This window comes from Talpa europaea (genome assembly GCF_964194135.1).
Source record: "Talpa europaea genome assembly, chromosome: 8".
Classification (NCBI taxonomy): Eukaryota; Metazoa; Chordata; class Mammalia; order Eulipotyphla; family Talpidae; genus Talpa; species Talpa europaea.
In genome coordinates this window covers 55,976,702-55,994,647 of record NC_140075.1, presented here as the reverse complement: position 1 = coordinate 55,994,647, position 17,946 = coordinate 55,976,702, and the positions used below count along the sequence as shown (strand labels likewise).

At 34.6% G+C, this 17,946-nt stretch overlaps 1 protein-coding gene across 5 annotated transcripts in view; it reads right to left on the bottom strand.

Annotated features, from left to right (window-relative positions):
* LRRC49 (leucine rich repeat containing 49) overlaps positions 1–17,946 on the bottom strand; it is a gene marked incomplete at both ends in the record, with an annotated part of 112,907 nt that overhangs the window by 61,827 nt on the left and 33,134 nt on the right. For all 5 annotated transcript variants that reach the window (XM_084240545.1, XM_084240542.1, XM_084240543.1 and 2 more), the window contains one exon: positions 6,186–6,247. In XM_084240545.1, the coding sequence (XP_084096671.1) occupies positions 6,186–6,247 (62 nt within the window). The remainder of the gene's footprint in view (positions 1–6,185; positions 6,248–17,946) is intronic.

Below are 17,946 nucleotides of genomic sequence, written 5' to 3'. Positions count from 1 at the left end.
ATGTCCATCACATTTAGAAAAAATGCAATTAAATATTTGTCTGAAGGTGACTCACATGGGCAACCATTAGGCAAACACCTCAAGAACAATTAAGTAGCTAATAGTACCAATAAAGAAATTTCTTCAATAAGAATTTTAAAACTGGGCCTCCCCTGGTGGTGCAGCGGTTGAGCGCTGGGCTGCGAAGCTGCCCGCAGCCTCCGGGGCGCAGGTTCGATCCCCTGCTGCTCACCGGTCACCGGAGGAGGGTCCTGCATGGCACGCAGACCTCTCCTGCCGCCCGCTGCTCCCCTCAGCAGTGTACTTCGGTCCTTCTGCCTGCTCTGCTCCCCACTCTAGCTCTGGTGAATTCTCTCACCCTCCCGTGCTTCTGACTGTACCCAGTGCTTGTATAAATAAATAAATAGATCTTATTTTAAAAAAAGAATTTTAAAACTTTACTTGTAGGTGGTTATCAAAACCTGTCAATCAATAGTTGATTACCTCCATTCTATTTAGTAAGAAAATCCACATACTGTTGGTTATCTGTAAACTTAAGCCATAACAGGAAAAAATAAGGATATCCTAACAGTTTGCTGGTTACTAGAATTAAAGAAAATTAGTTTCCATGAAGTCAAAATAACATAAGTGGTCTTGGAAGGTACACGAGTTAAACCCTGTATCTTAACCACAGGAATACTTTATGTAACAACCTGAGTTCATAACACATATCAGTATATTCTTAGGGTCAGTGAAATAATTTTCTTTTTTTTTTTAAAGATTTATTTTATTTACACAGGCCAGAGGTGCAAGAGGGTGAGAGGATTCACCAGAGACAGAGCAGGGAACAGAACAGGGAGATGGACCAAAGGCACTGCTGACGGGAGCAATGGTTAAGACAGGAGAGGTCTGCTGCGCCATGTGGGTATCTCCCTGGCCAGCTGGGAATCTAACCCACGCTGCAGAGGCTGCAGATAGCTTCACAGTGCTGCACTCAACCTGCTGCGCCACTGGGGAGAAGGCCCAAGTGAAATAACTTTCTACCTAACATTTCAACTAGAATTAAAAAAGACAACTGGAAAGGAATCTGAGTTTCTCTGAATTGCATAAAGAGAAATAGGTTCTTTTCTGGATATATAATTCATACAGGGTGATTTACCAAGTAAAGTATAACTTAAGAAAAATGCAAAGAGAATGACTTCATGATACAGGTAAAATTATGGACTGTTTTCAGTAAAATTTTGAAAATAGCATGGAGGATAATCTTGTCCTAGAGAACCAGGATGAAGGAAAAGTAACACCCCCAAAGCTTGCAGTTTGGTGACCTTTAGTCATAGTGTAATTTCTAAAAGAGGTCATGAGAGAACTTGTAACAGCATTCCTTGCTAAAAAAGAAATGAAACCCTATTTTAAAATTTTCAATGACATCATTAAAAAAAAGCCAGAGTCCAAATAACATTGTCCTACTAAGGAAAGGAAAGAGCTATGACAGATCCACATTGGCAGGAAGGAATATTTTTCCCTAACATTGTTTAGAATTACCAGTCATGATGATCACGAAAAGCAAAATTAATTTTAGTTAGTTTTATTGTTGTTTTTAAATGCCCAATCGACACTGCAGCAGCTTATTACCTATACCCTGGGTTAGGCCACACCCACAACCCTATGCTTGACACAGTAAGGTTTAGCTTATATAGGTTTTTCTCCTATCTATAAGTTCTGGACAAGGTCATTATTGACAAATCAATAATTTGTCCTTGTCTGCCAAGAGAACTTTGGTGACTTTAGCCTCTACATGTTCAGGCATTAACAAAGTCCAGATGACTTTGTAATGACAAGAAAAACAAAAATACCCTTTTAGGCCAAATGGAAAAATATTTCAACCTGAGAGATTAAACTCTTCTTAATTTTTTTGACAGATTAGCACTATTTTTACCAAAAGTGTATATATATGCCAGATAGTAGGGAGTCTTTAGTGAGCAAAGTAGACATATTCCTCCTTTTTTTCCCCACATTTATAGTCTAGCAGGGTGAACAATTTAAAATGAAAGTACAAGAAACTACGACAATAATAATGGAAATACAGGCAGCGCATGAAATCATGTAGCAAAACACCACAGCACATATTTTTAAGTTATATTAACTCATAGTGAGAAATATATTTACATTACAACTCAGTTTCCACATATCTATAGTAAAATAATGCAAACACATGCATGTATAGACACACCTAAAAGTAACTAAAACTGGAAAATTATACAAAACAATATTTGCCCTTACAATCTGTGACAAGCTATCTTTTTCATTCACTTCTGTTTTTCCAATTTTGAGCAACTAAAAACAACTAAACTGATTTTAGGATCCCTACAAAGGTTTTGATCTGAAGTCTGGAAAACACAGACCTATGGTATCACTTGCTAAAGACAACAAATTCTTGAGCCCCACCTAAAACTACTGAATTTGAATGCATGGATGATGGGTCCCAGAAAGCTGTATTTTAGCAGGTATCCCAGATGATTCTTAGGCATGTTAAAATCTGAAAAACCTTGTTATCACTTAATATGAAATCTAAAAGATGGTCCAAGTTATGGCAGAGAGAGGTTAGAAAAACATTACTACCGGAAGACACATACAAAGACTAGCAGGCAAAGGGGAGTATGATATGCTTAAGGAAGGTTAGGGGAACAGGAGTCTGGGGCACTAGACTAGGACAGGCAATGAATATGGAGAGGTAGGCATGGCTCATTCTACATGCTCCCTCTTTCAGTCTGTTCCATACCATTTCAAGAACAATAAACAAGTATTTAGTCTTAAAAAGAACATTTTGACACATCCCACAGCACAGATATATGTTGAGGACATTATCTTACATGAAATGAACCAGTCACAAAAAGACAAACACTATATGATTTCACTCATATGAGGTGTAGAATAGTAGAATTTGCAGAGACAGAAAGTAGGGTGGTGGTTGCTAGGGGCTTAGAAAAAAGTGGAATGGAATAATGAATGGGAGTAGAATTTCAGTTTTGCAAGAAGAGTTAAAGACATGGGCTGCAGAGCAAAGTGAATATACTCAATACTACCACCCTATATGCTTAAAAATGGTTAATATGGTATATATTTCATGATAAATGTATTTAAGAATAAAAAAAAAATACATGAGACCAAGAATTCTGAACTGCTGTGAACTTGACTAGCATTTTGATTGATTTCCCAATGATACTAAATTCTTCTCAATTCCAGAAACAACAGCAGATATTCTCTTTTAGGAAATCAAGGCACAAGAATTACAAGGCTCTCTTTCCTTTTGTTAAAAAAAGAAAAAGGTTAGCTTAACCTGTAATAAGTAGCAAAACACAATGTCTCAGTAGAAAAGAGATGAAATACCCCAATTTTTTACTACAGATCATCAACTACTCTCAGAAGGTAGTAAATATTTGTTCCTGAAAAATATTTTTGTTTAGAAAGCTTTTCCTTGTGAAGGCTTAAGGTAAATTTTGCATAAATCAGCAATCTCTTTAGTTAACAAATATTCTCATTTTTGGAGTGCCATAAAGCAATGGTTTCCAAATCTAGCGTCCAGTTGTACATATGAATCCTGAGAAGTATTAAAAAATAGAGAACCCTGAATTCCAAATATACATGGAGCAGATAAGCTAACAGTGAACCAAGGACTATGTATTTTTAAAGCACCCAGGGATATTTTTATATGTAGCCTATTTGGGGAAATCACTCAATGGAAGGACAAACTCATGGTTGCCTGAAGGCATACTATGACTTCTCTCTACCCTCTCAAAATCTTTATGAAGTGATAGAACATTAAAGTATGAAAATCAGAAGAATTTCATTAGCAGACTGGAACACTAATGAATTTAAAGCACATGGAATCAGTATAACCCAAAATTACTAAACAGATTGAAATAAACAAGGTCATTACGTTGGATGGCCAGTAGAACCTCAGAATATTCCCTAGCTCAGAGACAGCGAGAGTTGGCAGCCATGAGGGTCAGTTGTCCAGCAATTACTGAAGGGTTTGGTAATAATTTGCAAGCCTCTCGCTCTCAGAGGAGAGACTCCTCAATTGTCATCAGATTGAAAATAAGGGAGAAGAAAGCACATCCTTAAAAGAAAGCCTACCTTGGTAGATATTCTTCCCTCTCTCTATACCCTACACACTCTGCACACAGAGGTTGTACCCTCTATCCAGAATGTCGAAATACCCTTCATTTTGCTAAGGTCTACCCTTCACTTAGAGCCCAGTACAGGGGCCACCTCCCTCTGGGAAGTTTTCCTTGAGTTTTCTTGTCTCTGAATCTAGTAACTTGGTCAAAACCTAAGAAGCCTTACTGTTGTAATAGCCAATATATTTCTGTCCCTTCAAAATAGATATCTAGTTGGATATTTTAATTTGCTGGCTATCACCGAGATTTCCACAGGGAATCCTAAGAGCTGACTTTCAGCTTCACACTGCTGTTTCTACCTCTCTTGACCTATACTTCCTCTGGGTCATTGACCTGTAAAACCAGACAACTCTGTTTTTTGCCAGGTTTTGAGTGGGGCATTGAGTCTCTGAAAAGATAAGATACTTATCAGTAGAAATCATCTGACAGTCCAGCTATCTGAGATGTTTTGAGTAATGTTCACAGAAATGCTTTCAAGGCTCGTTTTCACCAATTCTCTCCCACCCCCCAAATACTCTTTAAACTGTTTCTGGGATCTCATTCATCAACAGGAACAGAGCAGAAAATGTTCTCTGTCTCAAAAAGAGATTATCTGGAATCACCAGAGGAAGAAATTTCCTAATTACTTATGAACTCCTGGACCTGAAGTTCAGATCCTGTGGACCTGGAAATATTATACTCCCTAGTCATCAAAATTTGTATTTTTCTTTAAGTTATTCTCCTTATCAAGGCAAATAATAAGGTCCAGCATAGGTTGGGGGACTGTAATAGTTTGCAGCACCTTAATATATTTTTGAGACATGAGAAACAACAATCTGAGAAACTATCTTCTCAAAATAATTGCCAATAGCCTTTAAAGAGAAATTTCCTAAAGAATATTGAGTGTCCCTGTCACTGTCATTACAAAGAAGTCCTACCTTCCCAAAAAAACAGAAAGTAAGTTGGAACAGCATTGTTTAAATTCAAAAGAAAATGAAAAGTTTTTCAGGAAATTTTAATATTTTTTTCCACAGAAGACAAAAAAAGAGAAGGATTAAGGGTATTTGCTTTGAAATAATGTCTCTATGTAAAGCTCAATGTCTGGATTTAATCTAACTTTTTGAGCTATAGTACAGGGATATGGGGTTAGCACTGAAGTCTGATGCAGGAAAAAAGTGGTAAATGGAAACACACAAAAACTAAGCTGATTTTTAATAATCAGAAGCATAAATCTAGAGTCCATGAAGAGATGCACTGAATTCTTACCCTCAGACAAAACTAAATACAAAGAACAGCTTTAAAGCAAAACTGAAAAATTCAGAGGTAGTTATAAATGTAAGTTAAAACTAAGAGGCTTGGAGAAAGGAGGAGAAGGGAAGAATTAGGGAAGAAGTGGAGTCCTTTTGCATTCAAAAGTCTGAGAGCTTGTCTCAGCTTCAGTTCTGAAATCTTTCATACTGACACTAAATGAGACATCATCATATAATAAAGGATGGTATATTTCAAATCTTTGGAAAATAAAATTTATACATTTACATATTCTAATCTAGAGTCTCTTAGCAATATTAATTCTAAGCAGTATTCCAAGTTAGAAGGCAGTTATGGCCTAATTTACTGAGCAAGTGGCTCAGTGACAAATATAGCCTGTTATATCAAAATTGCTTAGTAGCTAGACAAATTGCAGTTGATAATTTATGAAAGAAATTCTGATTTAACTGACTAGTGCAGTAAGTGCCAAACAAAGGACAGCAAAATATATGCTGAAATGTCCACATATATGTTTTATAACAGAGAAACTCGAAAGTATAATTAAATTAAAAAGCATATGTTATACTAATTCACCATTTTAGCATTAGAGGCACTATTACACACGAGAGCTTTGTTTTTTCCACAAAGAACTTTGTCATAAGACTGCACTATCATTTTCCAGTTTAAAATCTTCCATGTTAACAAAATTCCCCAAGGTACTTACAAATCCTAAATTAAAGCACTAAAACCCACACAATCAAGTTATTAATAAATGACAAGTTGGGAGTTTCCACTTACGTAGATATATTGTTGAAGCTGAGAAACAGACGTTGGAGGCAGGGCAAATTATCCACATCTCTCTAGAAGGAAATAGAAAGCAAAAATTTACCAGCTGAAAGAAAAAAAATGTTATAAATGTCTTCTCGCTCAGCTGTTGAAATATATAGTCATTTCTATTTACTGCAACCTTGTTAGACCATTGATTTCTACTGGACATTGAGCTCCATTCTTCTCCACTGCAGATTAAAGGGAGGGTTTCAGTACATCTGCAGAACAAGCTGCACCACTCTCAAGGTAAAAAGGCACTGAGGAGAACAGGCAGAGATGCTGCTGCTAGCCTCTTTCAGTATGCTTTTGGGAAAGAAGCCAAAATGCTACTTCAGCATTTCAACTGTAGCACAAATATAGTATTATCAAACATTTGTTAAAAATCACTTTTATAAGGAAGCTATTCAGATGCTTTACATTTTGAATTTATGCAATTATATTTCTAAAGAGTACTGAGAATATCAAAGCTATTAACCACTATTATTCTAAAACCTTTGGAAATATACCAGTTACAACAAAAGAACCAATACTGACAATTTCCCCACAAAACTAAAAGCAGATCATCATGAATGTCACTGAAGGGCACTGCAAGAGCAACTTCCAATCTAAGCAAGAACCAAAGGGTCTTACAATTGGAGAATATTCTGTTCTATTTAGGTACAACAGCTCAAAGGAAACTACTGCTGTTTAAATATAGCTACCCTTAGCAGCTCCCCATTTCAGCTACCCTTAGCTGAAAGATTTTAGCTCAAACGATTTTTTAAAATATCACAAAAGAAATACATAGCTATCTAAATTTCATTAAGTGAAAAGACAAACCTTCTGAAAAGTATGAGATATACTAGAGTAACAGAATCTTAAGAGGAAGTTTAGTGATTACCTAGTACACAACCTTACTATTCACACAAGTGTAGAATAAAAACGAACAACTGAGGCTGTTGCAGGGGCAGGGTGCAAGTAGGGTGGGAAGGTGACCCAGGATTACAGTGTCCTGGTGGCTGAGACAAGATAAAAATCCAGTTAACCTGACTTCCTGTAGTCTGTTCCTTAAAATACTGCACTCTGCTACTTCTCTTTAAAATGTTTTTCACTTTTTAGGTAATGTCATTAACAGTAATTCCCATTATATGAGTTTGAATAATTCTATTCTGCATATGTACATATGCATATATATTATTGTGACTGATATTTAAACTCAAATCAAAACTTGTCTTACTGTTTTCATAAGTCATCATCTTTCTTGCTCCTTGTTTATCTTCCTGCCTTTCAAAAATACCATTTCCCACCAGCAATGTAGGAGAGTTCCTCTTTTACCACATCCTCGCCAACATCTGTTGTTGCTAGATTTTTGATATATGCCATTCTTACTGGTGTAAGGTGGTATCTCATTGTGGTTTTGGAGTGCAACCTGGTCCAACCACTATGAAAAGCTTTATGGAGGTTCCTCAGTCTGCTAAAAATGGAGCTACCATATGACCCAGCAATTCCACTCCTAGGGATCTACCCAAAGGACACAAAAAGAGTGATTCAAAAGACCACCTGTACCCCTATGTTTAATGCAACACTATTTACAATAGGCAAAACCTGGAAACAACCCAAATGCCCAAAAACAGATGACTGGATCAAGAAGAAATGGTATATATACACAATGGAATGCTATTCAGCAATCAAAAAAGATAAATGTCACTCACAGCAACAAGGATGGAGCTTGAAGGAATTATGTTCAGTGAAATAAGTCAGAAGGAAAAAGAAAAATATCGGATGGTTTCACTTATAGGAGGAATATAGGGGAACCAAACAAGACATCAGGGGGGAAAATAATAACAATACAAAACAGAAACAGACAATTATAAACCAGAGACATCCTGCAGGGGAGGGGGAGGAAGAGGGATCAGAGGGAGGGAGGGAGGGAGGAGCACAGGGGACTGTGGTGATGGTGCACAGGTGAACTGGTGGAGGAAATTCTATGGGGACTACACCTGTGTGGGGTAAGTAAACACTTTAAAAATGAACAATGATGTAAAATATAAATAAATAGGTTAAAAAATTACTATTTCCAAGGTCCCAGTAAGAATTTAGGTAAGTGCACTAAAATTAAAGACACGCCCAGTTTTTACAAAAACAGAATTCCAAATTTATTTATATTTAAAAGCGTGTTATACAAAGAATATATTAAAGAGATAGAATTGTGGCAGAGTCACTTCTCATTGGTTTCTGAAATGGTATAGGAGAAATTAATCTGGCTTAAGATACTCTCCTAGGGAGTTTCCCTTATTTACCCTTCTGCAACCTTCTTCCAACCCTTAGACCCTAGGGTAAAACAAATACAACTGCAAGTGATCAAAACCCTACCTGCATATTAGCACTCATTTGGCATTGCCATTGCTGGCCCCCTCCCTCCGACAGACCTGTTCTACAGATGTGAATAAGTGATATTTATAAGTCAACAGAGGTCAAGAAATAAGTCTGCAAAAAAACAGGAAGGCAGCCAAATTCCCCACAGTGGGTGATAAGCTCTCTATATTGGCAAACTTCTTGAATAATCTCCACTAGCTACCTCTCTCTGATACGCCCAGAAATGAGAAGGGAGTGGGATGGAAGAGGAGCGATGGGCTAGTAGTGGGGCTCATTTTACTTCAGGGTCTTATTTTCTATAGGAAATGGTAGATTGCTTTCTATCTGGTCTCTAAAAGTCATAGCAAAATTGAATGCCCTCTCTGTCCTCTTGGGGTATCTCTTCTACCAAAATCTTTGTGGACTCTATCTGAAATATTTCTGGACACGAGTACTGTTTGCTGATATCTAACTGGGAAAAACTGAGAGCAGCAGCCTTGATCTCCTGTGAAGCAAGGCACCGTAAAAAAAAAAATGTCTCTGAGTACCAGCCTACTTTCTTCAGAGATTACAGATACCTTCCAATATAAACTCAAATTGAATTCAAATAAAACTTATATCATATCAGGGTTTAATTTGTGATAAAAGACTTATTTAAAGTTTATTTGATTAAATTGTGATGTTTTAGATTTATCTTCATTTATGAAACAAAATTTTACCAGACCTCTCTACTAAGTTTTCAAAGTAATTAGCTGTTATTACCTGGTAAAGTCATTTTAAAAAAATCACAAGAAATTTAAAAAATGAAAGTCAAAATTCATCTATAGGGCCTCCCCGGTGGCGCAGCGGTTGAGCACTGGGTTGCGAAGCTTCCCGCAGTCTCTGCAGCGCCAGTTTGATCCCCGGCTACCGGGCGAGGGTCCCACAAGGCTCACAGACCTCTCCCACTGCCCCCCTCAGCAGTTTACTTCGTCGTTCTGCCTGTTCCGCTCCCTACTCTGACTCTGGTGAATTCTCTCACCCTCCTGCGCTTCTGACTGAACCCAGTGCTTGTATGGATAAATAAATAAATCTTCAAAAAATATTCATCTATCTATCTATCTATCTATCTATCTATCTATCTATCTATCTATCTATCTATCTATCTATATGCCTATTACTACTTTATGGCCCTTCCAAAAACTTAAAAAAGCAAAATAATTACCCACAATCACTTTTGTTGTGCCAAATTTCCTTTTTTATATAGAATCTGTAACTTTAATTATTCTAGTAATTCTTAGATAGACTATGCAATAAGTTTCTAGCATCACAATATTAAAAATATATAGCTATATCAATTATCTATGGGTGAACTGTTTGCAAAAAATAAATACTTGTTGAAAGCTACTAGAAGATAGCTCCTCTGATAGGAGATAGTACCAGACTGAGCTAAAGATCCAGGAAGCAGATTCACATGGGAGGCAAGTAAACAGAAATCCAAGATAAAGAGAAATCCAAGGAAGAAGTGCTGCTGTACAGCCAGCATACATTAAGAGGACAGAGAGCTCTAGGAAGAGTTTCCCCAAGAGATAAAAATGAAACAGATTATCTGACATCTTCACCTATATACAGAGAGGACTTTTAGAGTTCTGTTGAGGAGTTTGTACATTAATTAATGGTACTTAAAAAGAATACTAGGTTAATGGGGGAAAGGAGACAGTTATTAATGTCAGGGAAAATGAAAGCTTAATCCAAAAGTATAGTCTATTATTCACTTTCATATACTCATCCTGCTGTACCAAACAATTCAAATCTATGATAAAAGCATTGATCTGAATGAAGCTTTTACACCTGAAAGACCTACCTTAAAACCAGACTCTGAAAGAAATCTTAAAAATAAGTATCCTGACTTTGCCCTTGAAAACATGACTAAGACTACGTCAAGGCAGTGTGTTGCATTCCTGGCAGTAAGTAATAACTCAGTTTTACTTTATCAACAGGAAATGTGGTGGTGTTGGTGGGAGTAAGCATTCAACAATGTGCTTATCAAAAAAAAAAAAAAAGCAACAAACAATTGTTCTGGAATGATAAGGAGAAACAGCAGGTAAGGGGTAACACAAGAAAGTGAAATCCTTTGGAAAAAAATCAGCACATTTAGTTTACTATCAATTAAATCCTCCCATCAATTCTTTTCTGGAGATAACTATTTCATAGGGAAAGAAACTAGAGCAGAGAACCAATAATATCAGTATATTTAAGATAAGAAAAAGAAGATGAAATAAAATATTCACATATAGAACATGTATAGTTCATTTTATTAATCTGCTCAATCTTAAATTTATTATATTAAATAACACATAATTCTGAGACTCACATTCAAAACATGTTTGAAGATTCAAAGCCATTTTATATATTTTTCAAACATAATTGTTTAAAAATAAATGTATACCATGGAATATTACTCAGCATTCAAAAAAGATAAACACATGCAATTTGCTGCAACATGGATGGCGCTGGAAGGGATCATGCTCAGCGAAATAAGCCAAAAAGAAAAAGAAAAATACCGGATGGTCTCACTCATAGCAGGAATCTAGAAAACTTAAATAAGGGACCAGGAAAATGAATAACTATAAGAAAGTGAAAATCAAAATCAACAAAAAACTATGAACCAGAGACACTTTTAGGGGGGCGGGGGCGGGAGGGGAGGGATTGGGGTCAGAATGGGGGGCTGCAATTGTATGGGGAATATAACAATAAAATTTATAAAAAAAAAAATAAAATAAAAAATAAAAAAAATAAAAATAAAAATAAATGTAAATAAAATAACTTATTGTAAGATTATAGAAAGGATTATAATGATTTTCAGTAGAATAATGACTTGCCACCTAAGAAACATGCTTGTCCTACTCTGTCAGACACTGTTTGCCATGTTCCTAAACTCCACAAAAGAACCAAATGATTCAGCAATCTGACCATGTGTAAAACAGCTATTACTGGAACTATTTTTAGAGCAGCCTCCTGCAGAGGAATAAGGAAGAAGGAAGGTAAAGAGATAGAGGTTTTGGCATACATCAAGTAGGACAAAGATGACTATAATACAATCACAGCCCTCTTATTTTTGTTACTTATTTGTCATTAAAAAAGAGTGACACTATATGAGGGGTAATTATTTTATTTTGAGAACTAAAAACCAGATTATTAAAAAAGCAATGAATAAGTCTGAAAAAGAAAACAAAGAAAAAACCATTCCTTTTTATAAAAAGTTTCATTAAATTAATCCCAAAAAAACTACTTGCTACAGTCATCACTTTGTGATAGACACACAGGAGGCATTACATGCATAAGACAACATATCAACAACTTTAATCATATATTGAAATGGCAATGAAAAAAGTCCATTATCTCGCTATTACCCAAAGGCATTAATACACCTATCTGCTTTTTATACTTGTTTACTACCCATTACCTAGCAATAAATTTCAGTTAGTCTAGCTGCAAGATACTCTTACAATCTGATTTTTTTCTATATACTATTTAAATTAAATTCTTGCTCTCTCTCCCCAAAGGAAAAAACAAAAGGGAACTAAAACTCAGACTAGTAAGCAGGACAGATACTCACTATAAAGATTTTCAGACCCCCATAATATAAGTGTAAGAGTAATAACTGCCAGTAAAAATCTAGAGTATATTGTATTCTTTTTCACTGAATTGTCTACTCTCAAGTCTTCATGCAATGTCTGATAGAAGAACAGTATACAAGAATAGTTAAGTCCCAAAATAAGAAATTATATACCAGATAATAAATGGATTGTGCTGGCAAGTTCCAGGAGAGCATTATAGAGCTTTGATAAATATCTTCCCAACAAGGGGCCTCCCTGGTAGCGCAGGGTTAAGATGCAATCTATGAAGCTACTGGCAGCCACTGCAGCAAGAGTTCGATCCCCAGCCAGGAGCTACCCATATGGCACAGCAGACCTCTCCTGACTCACCCGCTGCTCCCCTTAGCAGTGTATTTCACAATCTGCCTGTTCTGCTCCCCACTCTCTCTGGTGAATCCTCTCACCCCCCACACCTCTGGCCTATATCCCAGCTCTTCTATACAAAAATAAATTAAAAAATAAAGTATCTGATTGTTAATAAGCAATAAAATGTGGAATTGCATTATTCCTCCAATGAAAAATGTTTCAATAATAATAATTTTGTCTTTACTGTTTTATACCCGTACCTTTTCTGAATGTTTCATTCCAATGCCAAATCATGGTATATCTTCTAAAATACATTTTTAAAGTGATTAATCTCAAAATATGTAGTACCAACAATTGAAACAATAATAGTATATACAGGTGTAACAAAGTTCGCATATATTTAGGTCATGAAATTTCTGTAACCTGACCAATAGTAATTTTGAGATGATTTCAGAGTTGTTTGAATATAGTGTGTTTCAAATTGGTGAAAAACTTCATAGTGAGTCTAAAGGACTTCAAAAAGATACCTTAAAACTTAAAAGCAATAGAGGAATAAAAAGAAAACCACCTGCAAAAAAAAATGACAGTGGACAGTTTAATGACAATAATAACAAATTATAATGATAGAGCATGAGCTTCAAACATCTGGAAGAAAAGAACTGTCAACCAATTAAAATCAACAGTCATAAATAAAAGCAAAATAAATGCAACATTAGACAAACAAAAACTGAGAGAGCTTACCACCACCACAGTCATTTTTAAAGCAACTTTTTCTAAATTACATATTTTGGGAGGAGTGGTGAAATCAAAGCAGCATGTGGGTGAATCCAAATAAGCATTGACTAAAAACAGCAGTAATTAAAATATCTAATTTGGGGATTAAAAGGATAAAAAGGAAATACTGGGTAAAAGAAACATGTAAAATGGGAGAGGGTTACTGGATTAAGTGATTCAAGGGTCCCTATTTGAGAAGATGATAGGGATGTGTATTAACTCTATAATTTATGTCAAGTGTACATTTTAAGATGTTACCAGTCACCATTAAAGTGACTAACAAAAGGCAAAAAAAAAAACCTCTATAAACCCCAAATAAGGCACAAGTTAAAAAAAAAAAAAAACACACACAGAGGAAAATCAGAATAGAAAACATGAAAAAGAACAGTAATGCGGTAAATCTAAATATATCAGGAAACATAATTAGTGTAATAAACTAAAGTCTCTGGCTAAAAGACAAATTGTCAGACTTTAAGTTAAAAAAGGAGTTGTGCATTCTTCATAAGAAAAGAACTGAAAGCTAAAGAACTGAATCACTTAAGTGTGATTCACTGAGAAAAACTCAGCATCACTTCTGTAGATATTCCTGCCAAAGACCTGATAGCTAGAATCAAATCACAAGGAAACACCATTAAACAAGCCCAAACTGAGGTACATTCTACAAAATAATAAACTAATATTCTTCAAAAATGTCAATGTCATGAAATACAAAGAAAGACTCATGTGTGCTTCCAAATTAAAGGAAACTAGGGAGATATAACAGCTAAATGCAAAACATGATGGTGGATTTTCTTTTGTTATAAAGAACACTGCTAAAACAACCAGGAAAATCTAAATGAAATCTACAGATTAGATAACAGTATCTTAGTACACTAATTTCCTGATTTTGTAATGTAGTTACATAAAAGAATGACTAGTTTTTAGGAAATATACATTTAAAGTATGGGAAGACAAATGGCATCATTCTGCAATTTACTTTTACTTAAATGGTTCAATATATGCAGAGAGAATGAGAATGGTAGAGATATAGAGAAGTTAAGAGAGAACGATTAAGAGAAAGGATAAAGCAAATGTACTAAAATGTTAACTAAGGAATCTAGGTAAAGGGTACTAGGAATTCCTTACATATGGCTGCCAATTTTTCTGAAATTATATCAAAATTTAAAAAGGTTAAAGAATAGAAAATAAGCTATCCTAGTTGCTATTAACATTAGACTAAATGTTGAGGCAAGAAGTATTATTAGTTTCCTGATACAAACTATATACTTAGAGCAGTGCTACCATATGGCCCATGTTCCTGAGTTACTTGTTCAATGAAGGAGTTAGCAATAAAGATAATATATATAATGATAAAAGAAACAATTTAGCAGGAAGATATATCAATTTTAAACTGTGTGTACTAGAAACAGATTCAAACTACTGAACACATTCTACACAAATATATCAATAAGTAATGATTATAAATATTGACTAAATAGTAAGTAATAAAGCAAACTGCAACAAATCTCAAAGAATCAATTACATAAAATCCACATTCACTGGCCACATGTAATTAAATTAGAAGAGAATGACCAAAAACAGAAAAAGAAATCCATACATTTCAAAAAAATTTAATATGCTTTTAAATAATACATGGCTCAAAGAAGAAATCATAATTGACCTTAGAAAATATTTAGAACTAAATGAAAATGAATATACTAAATTTCAAAACATGGAAAGAAGCTGCAGTGGTTCTTAAGGAGAAGCTTATAACCTTAAGTGCTTATACTAGAAAATTGAAAAGACAAAAAACGCACGTATGAAATATACGATATAAAATTTTAGTAACAAAACAGAGATAATAAGATATATGAAAATCAGTAAATATTATTTTTGAAAAGCTATAAGAGAGATTTAACAGAGCCAAAAGCTGTTTCTTTGAAATGTTTAGTAAGAGAGAAAAACCTCAGGTAATATTTATTAAAAAAAAAAAGAAAGTGTAATTAAGCACTATTAGAAGTGATAAAGAGGATATGATATGATCACAGATAGGAACAGTCCAAAAAATGAACTTAGACAAAAGGAAAATATGACATATCAAAACAGATACCTACTATTGTTACTGAGTTAAAAGTTTTAAACTACCTGAACTATTTTATTTTACTAGGGTTAGGTTCTACTAAATATTCAAAGGATAGCTTTTGACCTCAAATGAACTGAGATTTATACCAAATGGTAAATTACAATATAAAAATAGGAAGCACTATCCAACTTATTTTATGATACTAGTATGAATTTGATATTAGAAAAGAACAACAAAAAAGGCCAATTTCATTAACCTTTTTTTTAAAAGATTTATTTATTTATTTATACAAGCAATGTGTACAGTCAGATGCGTGGGAAGGTAACAGAATTCACCAGAGTGGGGAACAGAACAAGCAAACTGACGAAATACACTGCTGAGGGGAGCAGTGGGGCGGCAGGAGAGGTCTGTGCGCCATGTGGGACCCTCACTGGCGGCCAGGGATCGAACTGGCGCTGCAGAGGCTGCGGGCAGCTTCCCAGCCCAGTGCTCAACCACTGCGCCATCAGGGGAGGCCCAATTTCATTAACATTGATGTAAACTTTAGAAATAAAATACTAGCAAACAAAATTCAAGAATGTATATACAATATAGCCCAAAATATTTATAATGACCAAGAATGCTAGGATGACTTGTAAAATCTTGCAAAATAATTTATAAAATTAATAAAGAAAATAATCCATACGATCACTACAACAGTTGTAGAAAAATCATTAAAAAAAAATCAAATAATCGCTTGGCATAAGATAACAACTAATCGCTTGGCAAACTAATTACAGAAGATAATTTCTTTACACTCTGTAGTAATAAACAGCAATGTGATGTTCCTTCTTGTTCTAGGTATATAGCTTATATTAGAAAACTAATTATTCTTGCCTTAGTCTAATGTTATCACCTGTCTATGTTTATTTTTTCTATTATATATTAATTCTTTAACTTTTTTAATTTTTAATTTTGACATAATTTCAGAAAGGCAAGGACAGCCACTTTTACTTCTTTATTCAACTTTGTACTAGACAAATTTAGTCTGGCTCAAACAAGGAGAAACAAAATATATAAAATCGGGGAAAACTTCCATTGTTAGCCAAAAATTATAATTTTCTAAATAGAAAACCCAAGATAATCTACTTATTTTAATATTAGATATTCTAATTATCAGAATTAATTGTCCAGATTGAAGTTGCTGGACAGAAGATTAATGAACCAAAATCAACTGCAGTTCTATGCACTAGTAAGAGTAAGGAACCTATTTCTGATCCAAATATTTAAAATAAGAACAAGAAAAAATAAGATATTTAGGAAAATCATCTACCGACTAATAAGCTATTTATGAAGAAAGCATAAAAATTATTAAATGAGACCTATGAATTGAGATATATGCTGTATTCATATTATTCCACTCATATTAATATGCCATGTTTATAAATTATTGAAAATTCAACACTGTAAAAATGCCAACTGTCTTCAAATTCAAACATATTTCAGTTAAATAGACCCGTAGGACTCTTTATGAAACTTGACCTGCTACTTTTAGAATGTACAGGAAAAAAGAAAAAGAACCAAGATAATATTTTTTAAACAAAGGAAGAAAGATGAACAGAAGAAAGAAGGCTAAGATAAAGGAAAAAGGAAGAGAAGGAAATCTGGGAACCTCATTCTGCCAACTTTTAAGACATAATAGAAAGTGACCATTAAGACAGGGTTATACCAGCACATGGATAGAGATCAATTAAAGAGACCAGAGAGGCCAGGCATAATGTGGATACTTATTTTGCTAGAGGGAAATATTGCCAACAGAGAAAGATATCAATTGACAAGAAATGGTGCTGAGAAAATTGGTGATCCACATGAGGCAAGAATCAATTCCAAACAGATCAAACACCTAGAACTTTAAAACTTTTAATTAGATTATATAGAAAAATATCTTTATGTAATCAGCCTACAGAGAAAAAGTTTTCAAACAAAAAAGAGAAATAATAAACTACTAACAAGTTTTAGTCATTCCTCAAAAGACCCAGAAACAAAGAAATACCTCAGATCAACAAAGAAAAGAAAAAGCTACTACAGTGAGTAAAAGATAAGGTTATTCAGAGAAGAGGCAATCTCAATATTAAAAAATAAAAACATGAAGCACATTTAACTTCACAAAAATTAAAACATAAATCTCAATGCTATACAATTTCATAAAGAGTGGCAAAGATTAAAAGTTCTGGCAATATCAAGTGTCAACAAAAATATGAAGTCAAAGGAACTCTCTGTAATGCTGATGGCAATGTAATTTGGTATGACCACCTAGGGAAAAACTCAGTGATCTCTGATAAAATAAAATATGTGCACAATCCTGGAATCCAGCAATGCTTCTATCTCACAAGCATCCACCACTGAGCATTTGTTTTGCAAATGTAAGTTCAACCAATTTTCCATTGGTTGGATTTCAGTTTCGTTGAAGACAACTTCCTTTTCTTGCCTTTTAAAAAATTGTATATTTTTTTAAAAATTGAGGTAATGTTGGTTTGCCAGACTATATATGATTTAGGGGTAAAGGTTCACACCTCTTCAGATGTAGGTTATCACATCACTTCTACCACCAAAATACCACCAATCCTCCACCACAGTC